General features: G+C 45.7%; 1 protein-coding gene across 2 annotated transcripts in view; it reads left to right on the forward strand.

Annotated features, from left to right (window-relative positions):
- Positions 1-1,655: 1,655 nt before the first annotated feature.
- The window catches only part of ALDH1A3 (aldehyde dehydrogenase 1 family member A3), a gene marked incomplete at both ends in the record, with an annotated part of 32,124 nt that continues 18,153 nt past the window's right edge, over positions 1,656-15,626 (forward strand). The window contains 5 exons of one of the 2 annotated variants that reach the window (XM_080351549.1): positions 1,656-1,751; positions 5,212-5,316; positions 10,280-10,420; positions 12,732-12,861; positions 13,810-13,871. In XM_080351549.1, coding sequence (XP_080207675.1) covers positions 1,656-1,751; positions 5,212-5,316; positions 10,280-10,420; positions 12,732-12,861; positions 13,810-13,871 — 534 coding nt within the window. The remainder of the gene's footprint in view (positions 1,752-5,211; positions 5,317-10,279; positions 10,421-12,731; positions 12,862-13,809; positions 13,872-15,626) is intronic. The other variant, XM_080351550.1, reaches the window with a different exon arrangement.

The raw sequence follows: 15,626 nt of genomic DNA on the forward strand, positions 1-15,626 counted from the left end.
TTTAATAGCAAAGTGCTGACTATTGCTGGGGATTACAAATTCTGCGGAACATTTTTTTTAAGATAACTTCTGGCATCTTGCCACTTGTTATATGGAAAATATGTTGTATTATCTTCCATGTGTGTGTGGGTGTAAGGGTCTCCTAGTGTCCTGGCCCCCAGCCTGCAAAGACTTACACATATTTTATTCAGAATGAAGTTAAGCAATACATAATGAACTTGTCCAGGCACAGAGCCTAGATCTGTCACTTCAGACATGTTCCATATCCTTGAGGACTTCTTGAAAGACAGCATCTTTCTCAGTGTTCAGAGTATGCTACTATGAACAGTGTGCTGGAGGCTGACGGTGTGGGGCACAAGTATATCGGTTACTCATGGCTGCAGAAGTTTCGGCTGAAGGGCCTGGTCCTGCCTCAGTAGGCTGAAGTCCTTTCACTGGGATAGTCAAACTGGGGTGGTCAGACTGGCCCCGGACTCATGTATGCACGCAGGTGTGGAGGAGTTGCTGCGAGCCACACATCAGACATTTGATGTAACCCTCTTCCCCTCTTTTCTTGGTCAGCCCCGAGAAGCTTTGCAGGGGCACCAGGTGAAGGACGGGGTGCAGCAGTTGGGTGAGGAAGTTGTGGCACCAGAACAGCAGAGAAACACCCTTGTAGCTGGAGGTAGAGGGTGTAACGTGACAATAGAGGGGTGAGCCCACCAGACAGTCCAGTTCCCCACGCCATGCCTGGGGAGGGTGAGGGTATTCCTGTGGAAACCCCCGAAAATGTCCTCTTGTGACTGATGGGACGCAGCGGGCAGCAGAGTGCACACCCTCCCATGTCCACCCTGGTGCCACTGCCTAGAGATCCACCACAGTGCTGCTTTTCTAACTGGTACCGTGTGTTCTGGCCTCCTGCACAAATGTGGCAACTCTCAGTCAAAACCAAACAAGTATCTCTCAATAACTTCAGTCGTCCCTGGCCCTGGTGCACTGTAGAGTAGCTTGGGACATAACTGCTTGGATTTGTTAACAGTCTGAGGTGAGGAACAGTCAGATGTGACACTTTTTGTCCAGGGTGGCTGCTCTGCTCAGTGCGACAGGGCCCCCTCCTTCTCTGACCTCTTTGGGAGAGAGGCTGAAACCTAATGGCCACCTCTGAGGGGAGCCCTGAGTGGAGGAGAACTGAGGGAAGCCCCAAGGGGAGCACTGAGGGAAATACTGAGGGGAGCCCCAAGGGGAGCACTGAGGGAAATACTGAGGGGAGCCCCAAGGAGAGCACTGAGGGAAACGACGAGGGGAGCCCCAAGGAGAGCACTGAGGGAAACGACGAGGGGAGCCCCAAGGAGAGCACTGAGGGGAGCCCCAGGGAGAGGACTGAGGGAAGCGACGAGGGGAGCCCTGAGCGGAGCCCCGAGGGGCTCGCTGAGGGAGCCGCGGGTGCCGGCACAGCCCGCGGGCGCCCCCCGCCCCGCGAGCGGCCGCGATGCCTCGGCGGGGCGTCGCCGCCCGTTACCTGAGGGCCGCGGCGGGGCGGGGCGGGGAGCGAGGGGAGGGGCGGGGCGTGGCGGTGGCCAATGGAGGCGGGCGGCGGCGGCCGGCGCGCGCCGCTCTTAAGGCGGCCCCGCGGGCTGTCAGCGGCTAGAAGGCGGCGGGGGCTCGACGGCGCGGCCATGGCCGCCGTCAACGGGGCGGTGGAGAACGGGCAGCCTGACAGGAAAGTGCCGTTGCCGCGACCCCTGCGGAGCCTGGAGGTGAAGTACACCAAGGTGAGCTGGCGACGGGTGGTGGGCAGCGGGCTTTGCTGCAGTGTTGGTGATGCTTGATGGAGCCAGGCTAGTGGTGAGGTGTTACTTTTTTTAATAGAAAATTTTCTCCTTCACTTTTTTTTTAATTCTTGCTGCCATAGATGGTAGGCTTGTAGGGTGTAAATGTGATTGAGTGACTGGTGCAAGCAGATGACTGTGACATTTCTAGGGGAGCTGCAGTCACCTCAGTCCTTAAAGCCCATGAAACTATCTTTGTAGTTTTTTTATTTTTAAAAAACAAAACAAAACACAAACTTGTGAGGGTGCCCATGGGCCCCTCTCCCTGACTGTGTCAGGCAGTGGTGCCACGCTGGCCTGTCCCCTCCCGCTCGCCCTGCCGCCATCTTCCCACCTAGTGCTCACGAACCCGTGCTATGTTAGTGCTCAGTGAAATCAGGTTTGGATGGGGTGAGCCCAGGCAGAAGGGCTTTGTCTGTGAGGAAGCCACTTGCCTGCGTTGTGTTCGGCCACCCCTGGCCTAGTGTGGAGCTCTGGGAGGGGTGTTCAGTGTCAGGGGCTGGGTTTGTGTCCTGGAGGGCGCAGGGAATGTGAGGGATGGCTGGTGTCCTGCAGGAATGGGCCTTGAGGAAGGGATCAGTGATGGGGTGGGGGCCACCCCACAGCTCCTGAAGAGGAGTGGTGTTCGTACATGTCTTGTTGGTCACTCGCCATCCCGTTGGGGCTGCTCCACAACCGCCCTGTGGGACAAGGAGCCAGGCACCAGGCACACACGAACCTGCACCCTTCCTCCCTTCCTCCATCAAGCTTCTCTTTAAACTATTCCCCCCAGCCTCTCAGATGTAACCTAAGGCTCCAGAGCTCGATAACTCTGTATTTCGGGGCTGAGGCTGGCGCTGGTGCAGAAATCCCCGCTCCCTAGCGCAGCCGTAGCTCTGCTATAGCCAGGTCACTGTTTGTTCTGCAACAGCCTGACCTGCTGTCTTGTGCAGTGGGGAAAATACCCTGGCTGGTTACACTGCTGGGTAGCCTTGACTAACTATGTGGCTGGGCTAAAAGAGCTGGAGGGCCTGAATGAACATATTAATTACTGTTACATTTCTGTATTAAGTATTAAAAAAAAAAAAAAGCAGAACTTGAAGTTCTGTCTCTTGCAGTAAGAAGGAGTAAACAGCAATAGCTTGTACACTGAGGTGTTGATCTGAAGTACTGAAACGGGTTAACAATTAGTAGCGATCACTGGACTAGATTAAGGTTAACATCCTAAATTTATCTGCTTTTTATTTGTAAGATAAACTTGTTATTTAGCAGCAAATTGGATTTGCAGCTGCTGATTGCAGACAGCATAATGCTGCACAAACAGCTCTTTCCTGTGTCCAAAATGGACCTGGCCATTAGAGTTTTCCCTAAACATCCAAACATTCTGGTTTTATTGTTATTTTTATTGTTGTGAATGCTTTTTTAAATACTCCTTTGGGATCTGATCCTGCAGTCATGTATGTTTTAAAATGTGTATTTTTTGTTCTCCAGAGTTTTGCCAGAGACTCTGTGCACTACATGTACCAAGGTAGTCTCTTAACAATGGAAATCAATGTTAATTAAAAGTGTGAATTTGACATTCGATCTGATGCTCCTGGTGCATCTGAGGAAATAATGAGCAGCAGTCAGTTTTCATAAAACCGCGAGGGGTTTTCTGCAAGCTCTGAGTTTCACCAGATGTTTACAGCTGACGGCACACTTTCCTCTCCTTAGCGGAGATTTCTATTTTTTGGTTCTACCAGTTACGGGCCTAGGGGAGAGGAAAAAATTTTCAACAAAGGTCTTACTTATAGAGCAGCTTAATGCTTGTCATGGACGTGTGATGGAAGTGATCTGTCCACAGTCCCGTGTCTCAAATCCTGGGTGTGAAGAATGAACCACCAATATGCTGTTCTGTTTGATTTCAACTCCTGGCACCGAAGACTTGGGCTATGTGCTGTGATTCCCAGAATGATATCAGCATATATGTTACATTTAAAACAGCCTGATGCTGTCACTCTTATGTTTTACTACTTCATAGAGGAACATTGCTTTCCTAACCCTTTCACATAAAATTAAAGTTGAATGCAAAGGAAAAAGGGTATCCTTCCCCAATCTTTAGTTTGATGCTGCAATTTTACAACTCCTGTCATATCTCCCGCATATATAATGTGACTTCTTTTCTTAGTGGAAAAAAGGAAAACTGAAGTTAAAATGTGTTATTTTATTAATATATATTTAAAATACAGTACTCAGATAACAGAGGTAGTTTGGGAGCATTAGTGTCAAGTTAGTTAATATTTCTAACATTGTATCTTTTCTTGTGACTTCACTTGGCAGCCTTTTGGGCAAAACTCTTCTTTCCCCCTCCCCCCCTCTGCCCCGTCCCGCTTCAGCCTGTCTGAAAAAGGTAGATCCAAAAGTGTAGCTTCTATACCAGTTACATCTCGGATGCTTTTTGCAGAAATAGTCAGGAGAAACTCCTTTCAGGAAAAAAGCTCCCCAAGGAAAGAAAACTATGACCCAAAGCAGTGGGAATTCCAAATGCAAGGGATGCAACATTAATCTCCTGCTGGTGTGTAGAGACTCATAAACAAGATTGCAAATATGGACGACTTCCAAGTAAAAGTACTAGCTTACAGCCGCTAACAGGCTACTAAAGATTACTTCATCTAATCTTATTTAAAGTGTATTTATAAAATATAACACTGCCAAGTTAGATCACAGTGTGGATAAGTTGCATGTTGAATCAATTAATTGTATATAGGTATTCATGTTCTGTTTACAGTGAGTAACAACACTCTAGTATTTAATGCATTTTTCAGTTACACAACACTGGGACTGTTTGTTCTTGCTCTGGAAATGCAATATTTTGAAACACTTAAATCTTGTCACAAATTACTCCAAGTGACGTGGGAGGCTTGATCTAGCCTGTGACGAGGGATGGTGGGGTAGAACTGAGCCAGTACTTACCCTTCAGTGCTTGTGGGGGGACAAGTTGTGAAACTAGCCCAGGGCAGGGTACAAGCAACCAAGTAATATTGTATGCTGACATTTTGCTTGTAGCATGTAACAAGGGGCTACTTTTGCCTGAACCATACAAGTTTCTCATGGTGTCTGCTTGCTGATCCCATGGAGATGTATCTCAAAAACTGTTTCTTGTTGCCGAACTATGGTGTTATACTGTGTGGGCCCCATCCTCTGTCCTTCTCTTGCTCAGAACTAACTGGGTGCATGAAGACTTTTGCCTGTTCTCTGGCTCAGGTTCCAGTTTGGATAAATGCTGTCTGTATCGCAAATATGTCACAAACATACTTGCCTTTGTCATCAGTGAACACTGAAGAGTCCCAGGCCCTTTGAGTAGTACTTGTGGGTTTTTTGTGTTGTCTGCATCACTTTTTTTTTTTTTCTCCTCCCTGTCCCTCTCCCCTTGCTCTCTATTCAGATATTTATTAACAATGAATGGCATGAGTCTACAAGTGGAAAGAAGTTCCCCACCTACAACCCTTCAACGCTAGAGAAAATTTGTGACATTGAGGAAGGAGACAAGGTAAGTGTTGTTGGAAAGGCAGTGCAAAAGGGAGTTTCTAAGGGACTTGCTTTTGCAGGGAAGCACACAGAGGAAAAGCTGTATTCTAACAATAGTGTCCATCTGGCCAAACTGCGAGCTGGATGTCTGGGACTCTAGATGTGCCATTTTAGAATTACACAGGGTAGGTGGGATTAGTCCTGTCCAGCTCAGAGTCACTTTCCCTGGTAGGAGCTGCTGCTGAACACTGTCAGAGAAATGAGACTCAGCATTGTTCTTGCGTTACAGGGTGGAAAGAAGCAGCTGATCTGAGGAAATAGGAATAATGGTACATGAACATCCCTGACAGAACTGAGGCCTCATATTGGTTGTGATTTATACTCCAGCTGCATGGCAGCGTGCTGGGGACATTGAACTGCAACTTGCCCTTTTTTAAACACAATCAACAAATAATCTGAGTGCTCAGGAGACGCAGAGCTTGGTCCTGTAAACACTGCCTGCTTTCTGCTAGAGATCTGCCGTAGTGCTGCTTTTTCAACTGCTGTTGTGGGTTCTGGTGTCCCGCACAAATGTGGCAACTCTCAGTCAAAACCAAACCAGTATCTCTTAATAACTTCAGTAGTCCCTGGCCCTGGGCACCGCAGAGTACCCTGGGACATAACTGCTTGGGTTTGTTAACAGTCTGAGGTGAGGAACAGTCATATGTGACACTTTTTGTCCAAAACAGCTCATGACATACGGGCCATCTGGCCTGATCTATGGTAAAGAGCTGGCTTTTTGCAGTATGTCACGGGATGGTGATTCACAGCTTCTCTGCTGTACCAGGGCTTTGGCTGCTCATTGCTGTGGGCAGCGTGGACATTTCTGCCTGTATTGTGGTAACTTTCTCTTGTCTAAGCTAGTCCAGCACTTGTGAGGCTCAGTGAATAGTTTCCAACCAGGTAGCTGGTTTGTGGATCCTTCCCTAGTAGGAGTGGTACTAGTTGAGCAGGGACAATGTGTTTTCTGGTGTTAGAACTATGTATAGAACCTGACTTTTCTGGAGATGGGAGAAAACTTGATTTGCAATGCAAGTCACCAGCTTGCATGCAGATGGTGCGTAAGTAAGGTAGCTGTTCATTTTGGATGTCACTAAAGCAGCCCTTGGGAGACTTATTGCCACAGGGGATCTGTGCATCCATGGAGCAACTACAAATTGAGGCAGAACCAAATATTATGTGTAATTCCTTTATACTACCTGGATAGGACACAACTGTTTAATTGCAGTGGCATGTAAACTGTAGAGTTGAAAGTTAATTGAAGCAACTGCACTTTGCTAGGCAGAAACCATGACGTTGCCATTGTTGCCTGAGCTAAGTGCCTCCTCAAGCAGTTACAGAGCATTACATGAGTATGTCAAGCCTGCTTCTTCATGACTTGGTTAAAGAAAATTGTTATGTAGAACTAAAAGGCCAGTTTTGCAGCTTGCCTCCTTGAGACTCGTCCCTACCTGAATTCAAGAGCTGCTTTCAGATTCCAGTTTGTGGGAGAGTCCCTGTAAAACTTTTCTTGGGGCCAGTCAGTGGAGCCCTCTGCCCGTGGCTACTCAGCATAGGTGCCTGCTACCTCGGTGCACAGAATAACTGCAGGCAAGAATATAAGGTAGCTGCACCTTGGGTGCCAAAAGCCTCTTCTTCCACCCCTTTACATCACACAGATTTAAAAAAAGAAAATAAATTTTTTTTTTTTTTACTCTAAGTGGGTTTTGTTCTGTTTTTTCCTCTAAATAGTTAGAAGGCAGAATCAGAGATGAGAAGCATCCCAAACTAGCTGTTTTGTTGCTGGTGACGCTTGGCCATGTCCCACTGTCCTCTGAGCAAACTAAGTCCCCTGACACTTCCTTTGCCCTCCTTGAGCATCCCCTCCTAGGTCTGTAACTCCAGTCTGTTGGAGGTACTACAGAAAGTGATCAATTGTGTTTAGTGGTGCTTTCCAGTGTCTTGGCTGTGCTGGTCAGTGTCACCACAGGGGTTGTTGTTCCTGGTCCTGTCTCTGCCTTCAGCTGTGCCATGCCAGGGCTGGCTCTGCCTTTGCAGCAGGCTGGTACCAGGACTCCACTTCCTGAGCCCTGAACAGAAACCTGCCCCTCTCTGGCTGTGCAGAACATGTTTTGCTTAGCCTGCACATGAGGGGTGGGAATTTAGCAGCTGATATCTCAGCAATGACAGTGTAGTATGGTGCTGGACAAAGCTTTATGAGGCTAGGAGCAAAGGTTTTGCTGTTTGTTCTTTAGTTACAGAACTTAAGATAGAATTGCCCTTGGTGAGGTCATTGGGGGATAGATCACAGTGTGGATAAGTTGCATGTTGAATCAATTAATTGTATATAGGTATTTATGTTCTGTTTACAGTGAGTAACAGATAAAGAAAAGTCTTGTGTGGAAATAGAAGCACTGAAAATAAACCAGCAAATGCTTCCACTGGATTCTTGGAGGCTTTTGGCCTGGTGTACAAGTGTCTGCCAGGTTGATAACAGAAAAGGGATAACTTACTTCATTAGACTTCATTGGATACTATGGGCTGCTAAGATGCTGCTTGTAGTTGTTGTGAATGCTGGGTATGCTCCATCCCTGGCATGTCTCCTTGCAGGCCAAAACAGAGCAGTTATGCACACTGAGAATAAAGCAGAGCAAGGCTTTTGTCTGTTTGTTTTCAGGTGTCTTTCCTACTCACAGAGCCAGTGGGGTGATGGTGTCCTCTGTGCTCTGCAGTTGGCAGGAGAGAGGAAAAAGGGGCAGGATAGAAGTGGAGCTGTGATGAGCAGGACTGGAGGTAGAGGAGGAAGGTGGAGGAGGTAGCTGAAAACAAAGAACGGTGTAAGTTTGTTCAGGGGAAAATGGTATGCGGTTGTGTAACTGGGGGTTGTATCATAACGCAAACATCCAGGGTGGGTATGAAGGTTTGCAGACATTTCCCAATGCTGCAATGCTTGACTTTGCAATCTTGATATTCTCTTAGCAGAGTTTTTTATGTAATACTCAATAAATCTATACAGATCAGAACTGAGCAGCAGGATGCATGAACCTCCTTCTACTTGCGGTTTTGTATACCACAGTGTGTCCCTGGCACCTTGACAGTTACGAGTCTTTGTCACGCATTGTGCCTACCTATTGCAACACGCCTGCAATGAACACGCCATTTAGACTCCCCTAATGCCTAGTCATAACAGGATGGGTTAAGAATGGCATTTCACCCTTCCTGAAGAATTTCCTTGTTTTTGCTGGTCTTACAGGCCTATTGATGCTGTGCAGGCTCAGAAGATCTCACTTGGTAGTGCTGCCCCTCAGGGTGTTTTGGGAAAGTCTGCTTGTGTGATGGTGACCGTAGTGTCCAAGCCGCTGTGTGTACCCAGCGTGTCTGAGTCAAGAATGAAGACACCTAGTATTTGCAGGAGCTGCAGCAAGGCTCAGGTGGTCCCAAGTTTAGAGGATGGGGAAGAACTGGGCATGCACTGAAAGTCCTTGGGCATTTCATACCTGTTCCTGGGAACCTCTGCCTCGCCAGCACCCTTGCTTGACCAGAGCCATTCTTAACCCCTCATAACAGCACAAGTTTCCCCCAGTGGTTTCCCCATCAGTGCCCTTCCAAACGGTTCTTTTCCTGGCAGTATAGGTCAGACTGTTTTAAAGCTGTGTAATCTTCTTTTAAGGAAAAGGAGCCAAATTTAGTGTAAGATGCCATTTCAGTGGGTGGTGACTTCCTATTTTCTCCATTAATTTTTGCTCTAAGAAGGCAACATGTCTTTCTGTAACATTTTTCTTGATTGAGCACCACACATGTCCTCATGGGGGGAGAATGGCTGGACCTCGTTGGATCAGTGCAGAGGCTTACTTCATAATTGTATCCCGAGGAGGCTTGAGATAAGACATAAATGAGAGCAACTGGTGAAGTGCTACAAGGAATAATCAAGGCCTGCAACCCTCCCTCCTTTCCCACCCCTTTGAGCCACACATTGCGGTGAGGTACAAGTTCTCCATCAGCTGAAGTGAGGCACGGGCTGTGCCAGACATTACATAGAGCAGGATTCTGTCCAAAGCCAGGGTGAAGCATGCTTTATGTATGCTTGGGGTACAATCTTGGCCTCATAGATGTTGATGGCAGCATTCCCATTGACTTCATTGGGTCAGGAGGTTGCCCTTGGCTTCACGTTTTTAATGTATGTAGGGAGGAGTCCAGGGCATGCTGTGGCCTGAGCAAATGCACGAAGCTTCTCTAGGGGTGGTGGTGTGGGAAGAGAGGGAATTTGCTGCCCACCTGAGTAATAACTTGGGCAAACTGAGTTAGATTTGGTCCAGAGCACAGTAAAGCAGTTGGGAGATGACAGGAGAGTCTGTGTAGGTGAAATGCCTTTGTCATAGCACTAAATAACAAAACACTTCCCATCTGGTAGAAATGTTCTGGAAGGGTGATCTAGGATCTAAGGGAGCTTTTTTACTGTGTTAACTGTTCCTGGCAAGGGTTCTAGTGGTACTGAATGGTGGGCTCTGAGCTCTGATTGTTCCCCTGGATAAAATCACAATCTCTCTCATGGGGAACTTCCCTTCCCACACTTGTTTAGAAGAGGCTGATTCATGCAGGCCAATGGCCTGTCACACTTAGGGAACAGAATTGGGATCTTGTTTCTCCATCTCCCTTGGTGTTACTTACACCCTGTATCAGCAGGAACATGATTCTGGATTATTTTATGAACAAGGCAGATATATAAAATTACCCTTGAAAGACCCTTTTGGTACTTTGACCTCAAGGTTGTTGATGAGCCCAGGCCAAACCTGAAATGTATTGCAGGCTTGAGTCCAAGTCCAGGAGTAAAATGGAAGTGGCTTTGTCAGACAACTTGGTTTGAGCCACCACAGCGTCATCTAGGAAGCAGCAGTAGGGTCTCTGTGCCATTGTCCAGCTCATTCCTTGTAACTTAAGGTTTTTCCTTATGTGTGTGGCTGCTCTAGCCTGATGTGGATAATGCAGTGGAAGCAGCGAAGGCAGCGTTCCAGAGAGGGTCTCCATGGAGACAGATGGATGCCCTAAGCAGAGGGCGACTCCTGCACAAGCTGGCTGATCTTCTTGAGCGAGACAGAGTCATCCTGGCAGTAAGTACTGTGATTGGTGGGAAAGCCAGCAGCAGTTGGCTGATAACTCAGCTCCATCCCTCTGATTTTGCTGCATCCATATCTACCTAATGTTTTTCTTTCCCTTCATGAAGGGCAGAAGAGTCCATGCAGGAGTCAGGGCTCATCTTCCTCTTTCTGCGGGATTATTTTAGAGGTCTTAGAAGGAGGCTGTTAGTTCTGCTACATAGTAGATGACTTCTCCAAAACTTTAGCTGGTTATTGAATTGATTGCAAATATTAATACTTAAATTTTCAGAGCAATAAACATATTATTTCTTAGTTTAACAGTCTTCAGTGTTCATAGCTGACTTGCAGGTCTTACCTTAAAAACAAAGCAAACACCACAAAATAAAACAACAACAAAAAATAAAAAGAAACAAATCCCAAACAACAAAACCCCAAAACAAGTAAAACCCCAAAAAACAACCAACAAAGAAACTCAGAGCAAACAACAGTAGAAACAAAACAAACAAACAAAAAAAACCAAAACAAAACCACCCTTTCTTTATTACAAGATAACTTATTTGCAAATTGCTTCCTTTAAAATGGGGGCTGGAAAAAGAATCTTTCTCTTGCTGGATGTCATCCAAAGTTTAAGATGTGTGTAAGTGAGAACTGTTTCTTTCCCTACTGAATGTACTGGCTCAGAAAAATCTCTTTATAGCCATGAAGCTGTGTTAACTTGGACTTCCGCGCTGAAGCACTATTGCTAATGATTCCCTATCCTGTCCTGAAGGAGTCCTGGTGCAACACAAGGGGTGTAGGACCCAAGCCAAAATGTGCTGCAGTTGGTAGAAGTCTTTGGACTCTATGGGCCTTGGACATCTTCCCAAATTGCACCCACAGATCCTAGCATCTCTTAGCTTACAGCTGTTGTCTGTTCATACCTAAGGTCTCAGACCTGAGCACTCACTGGTACAATACTGCATTTTGACTCTGCTTGTCTTCAGTGCAATGGCATTTATGACATTCAGTGCTGTTAGATGTGCAAGTTCCTGAGCTGATGTCCCACTGAGGTCAGTAGGACTTAAAGTACATGGGATGTGCTTAGGAGACTGTATTTGAAGAAGTATTTTGAGCAGGGTCTCTTTCCCCAACACTGTGTCTCTTAACCACATGACATCCTCCAGTGTCAGGAGGGGAAAAACTAAAAATCTGTGTCTGAAGGCAGTTCTGGCCAGAAATTAAAAAGCAATTAAATATATGTGTGTTTGCAAATAGTCCCTGTTCATTTTCTGCTCACTTTTTTCATGTGACTCCAGAGGACCTTTCTTTTTATGTAAACCAGGACACTTGTTTCAAGCTTTCTGGTGTCCTTCAGATCTGGGAGCGTTTGTTTGGCATGGTTTTCACTGCAGAAAACCAACCATAGCCACCTTGGCTGCATGCTAAGTAGTGACTTATAAAAATCAGTCATTTTAGCAGGCATTCAGAGTGGATAACAATCCTAGTCATTCCAAGGGGAATGTCTGTTTGAGTGCTGTTTGGACCCTAATGTCTGTGGAAGATGACTGGGTATGACTTCATATGTAAACAAAGATGTTTCAATCTACCAAGGGATAGTGCTTCCTTTATGGATGTGCTGGCCATTTGCGCTGATATCCCATTTAATGACCTGAATACAGCACAAAGCATTCACTGAACTAATGTCCAGAACAGTGAGAAGGACACTGGCTGAGACTGGACTTTATTTAGAGCTGCTCAGCATCAGCACAGCTTTAGTAAATCAACTTCTTCCTTGTCTTAGTCTCAGCACAGATCTGAGCCCAAAGGTTACTTTAGCAGAACTCTGTGAAAAATGTGGCTTTTAGCATCCTGTGGACAAAAGAGGCTTTTCAGAGGTTTGTTTTAGGGTTGAGCAGAAAAAAAAATAGATTTCCAAATAAAAGGAAAGTGGGTCTGACTGATTTCAGTGACACCATCTGGAATCCAGAACGTCTGCATTGGAGGGTCAGTCATGGTGAAGTCATGACACTCCCATCATTTCTGAGTGGTGCCCCAGAGCACAGCCCTGTATCCCACCCACAGCCACCTTCTGGGGGCTTCAGAAGATGCATTTTCATTGCAACCACTGACCATAGCAACTTGCACAAGCATCAGGGTTACTTTGTCTAGTCTCCTTTCTACCTTATTTGTATTAACAAGCTCATTCCTTAAATATAAGGGGAGGGAACGAAACCCCATGTCTGCAGCAAAAGGCAAAATAAAGTTGAGAAGGAGTTTCTCTAAAAGCTTTTTTTAAAGAAAAAATGTTGACTTGCCTGACAGTGCATGCAATTTGTTTTTTCAGACGCTGGAAACAATGGACACGGGAAAACCTTTTCTGCAGGCTTATTTCATTGACCTGGAAGGTTGTATAAAAACACTCCGATATTATGCTGGATGGGCTGATAAAATTCAGGGCAGAACTATCCCAGTGGGTAAGTTCCTTCAGACCCAGTTTCAGAGCTGAGACAGGATGAGGCTTGAGGGGGTGAGAGAAGAGCCTGCTGGGAGGGAGATGTATGGAAAGATTGGCTTCTGAAAACAGGCAAAACCAGCCTGTATTTCATTTCTATCTCAGGATGCATTTTAAGTAGAGGTGTTTCAAAATTTAAACTAATGGGAGAACAATGTCAATGCCTGGATAGAGCTCTGGAAAATAATGGATGGGCTATTTTGTTGCTTTTTTGACAGCGAAACCACTTTGGTTTTAAATTCAGACTAATTCTTAAAGAAAAAACCCCACATGTTAACAGGGGAGTTTATTTATCAGGTATCACTGAAATGGATTAAGAGCCTGGAGAATATGAGGTCAGAGGTTTCTAGAGAGGACTGTATGAAGGCAGCAGAACTCATGCTGTCCTCGATGCCACATGAATGTGGCAGAGGGTTGATGTGGAATCCACCTGTACCTCCCACCTCACTGACCTTCCTGCATCCCTGGCAGTGCTGGTTCACAGATGTTTAGAGAGATTGTGTAGTAGTTTTTCTTAATTTTTATTAAATATAAGGTTTAGAGAGACCATGTAGTGCTTTTTCTTAACTTTTATTAATGAGAAGACCTGAAATGTTGACTCCTCAGGAACTGAAGCACTGAACTCCTGGAAGGACTCTGTCAAGTTTTCTCTCACTTGAAAGAGGTTTTGTGAAATATTTCCTGGGGTGCAGAGCCAGAGCAGTCACACTGCACCATTGGGTCAGGGACAGAGAGAACACTTTGGCTCAGCTGTATAAATTCAAACATGGTTTTGGGGAGGCCAAGTTAAGACAATGGATATCCATGTGGCACGATGAGCAATATGGTGTATTTTCAAAACCAGCCTGTTTTGTCCCTCTGCAGAAGCAAGGATTTTGACTGTTTTGTCTTTTATTTCTTTGTCTTGCAGATGAAAATTTTGTCTGTTTCACCAGGCACGAACCAATGGGCGTCTGTGGAGCTATAACTCCAGTAAGTGACAGTGGTGGTGCCCTGCATCTCCCCTAGAACTGGCAGAAGTCCTTGTGCACTCCCCATCTTATACTGCAGCCATTTGCTTCCTAGTTAAGTACAGCTGTTCTGCAGGGAACTCCCATCTCAGTGGCCTCATGTAGTTTCTTGTTTTACCCTCATGCCAATTCCTCTTGGCAACACAAAGTCCTCTGCAAGGGAAGGGTGGGTCTCCAGTCAGATGCTCTGTTCCCCTCGAAGGCTGACACCAGTCACCAGAGACCAGTCAGAGCTCTCAGACTCTTGCACTGCTGGGACAACCATCTTGTCATTACGTGTGCTAGCTTTTTGCTGCCTAGTGCTGATGCATAGTTTTGAGTTTTAAATCACATCCATTATTAATTACCCCCAGCTGTTCTCTGAGCTTTCTGTGATTAAATCTTACTTGAATAGAGTTTTCTTTTCCTTGATGTCTCATTCTCTGCTGAGAGGACAGTGTGGCTAGTCCTTGGAATACCTCCAGTTTTAGTGTGTGTTGCTTGCTCTGTTTAAACAGACAGCCAGGAAGACTTTACAGCTGCATGGGGGACATAGTTTGTTCCTCTCTGGTTGTAAAATGCTTTGAACATAGTATCCTACAGGCCATGAGGCAAATGGTGGTGTGCCAAGATTCTCTGTTTGGATACTTGCATCAGTAAGAGTCTAAGGAAGATTTTTGACCTTTGGGATAATGTTATAGGAGAGACTGAAAGAAATGCATGTGGGATATTTGGTTTGCTGGACCCTTGGAATACCAGGTCTGGAACAGTTCCCAAAGATATCTGGGGAGATTTTGCTTTTTCCTTCAGCAGGGCTGAGTTTATATATCCAGTGATTTAGCAATGTCAGGGTGGGGCAAAGAGGAGACAGTTGGTACTAGTATTAAGACTTTTGGCTTGATGTTTTCTGCACAGCTTTTCTGGCTGAACAAGCAATGTGAGCATCTAGAATTTGTGATTTAAGATCAAAACATCAGGTTAATCACATTGATCAACAAATAAAAGTTATCTCCTCGTCACACTTCAGCCATCTTTGGCACCCAGCAATGCTTTTGGAAACTATCTGTTTAAAAGCCTTCATGCAGGATGCTTTGGAGTGCCACTATAAGGGATCATAGTGGGACTTCTAATATTTCAGGTTGACCCCATATCAGGAATAGATATGATAGAAAGTACAGAACCAAATCTGGCTCAGGTTCAACACTGTGTTTGTAGAAAGGATGATTTGGATCAACAAAACCATATCTGTCTTCCATTTACTTAGAACAAATCCCCTTAATTTTTTTTCCAGTTTGATCTCTAACACCAGTCCGTGCGTTTGTATCTTCCTATTTGATTTAAAGAGATTCTGTCACTATTCTGCATATGTTTTCCTAGACCTATTAACAATCCTCCCTTTTTCCTGTGGCTTGACTATATTTAAACTAACGTTCTTAGCAAGGAAAGTTCTTAGAAAAGTGCAGCACATGACTGAGCTTTATCCCAAGGTAGTGTCATGAGACAGCCCTGGAGTCCTTTACTGTTGCTCTCACCAGCCATTCTGCATCGTAAAGCTCCTAATGAAGTTACATTGTGCTCTGAAAGTGTAGAAAAGTAGTGGAGGTGTGGATGGCTTAAGCTGCAAAGTCAGACCTTCACGAAGGCTTAGGAAAAAAAAGACAAATGGACGTGGCCATTGGAGAAGATCACTGGAATGAAATAGGTCTAGGAAAGAGGAGGAGACAAGTTGAAGAATAGC

Source organism: Nesoenas mayeri, assembly GCF_963082525.1.
Source record: "Nesoenas mayeri genome assembly, chromosome: 11".
Classification (NCBI taxonomy): domain Eukaryota; kingdom Metazoa; phylum Chordata; class Aves; order Columbiformes; family Columbidae; genus Nesoenas; species Nesoenas mayeri.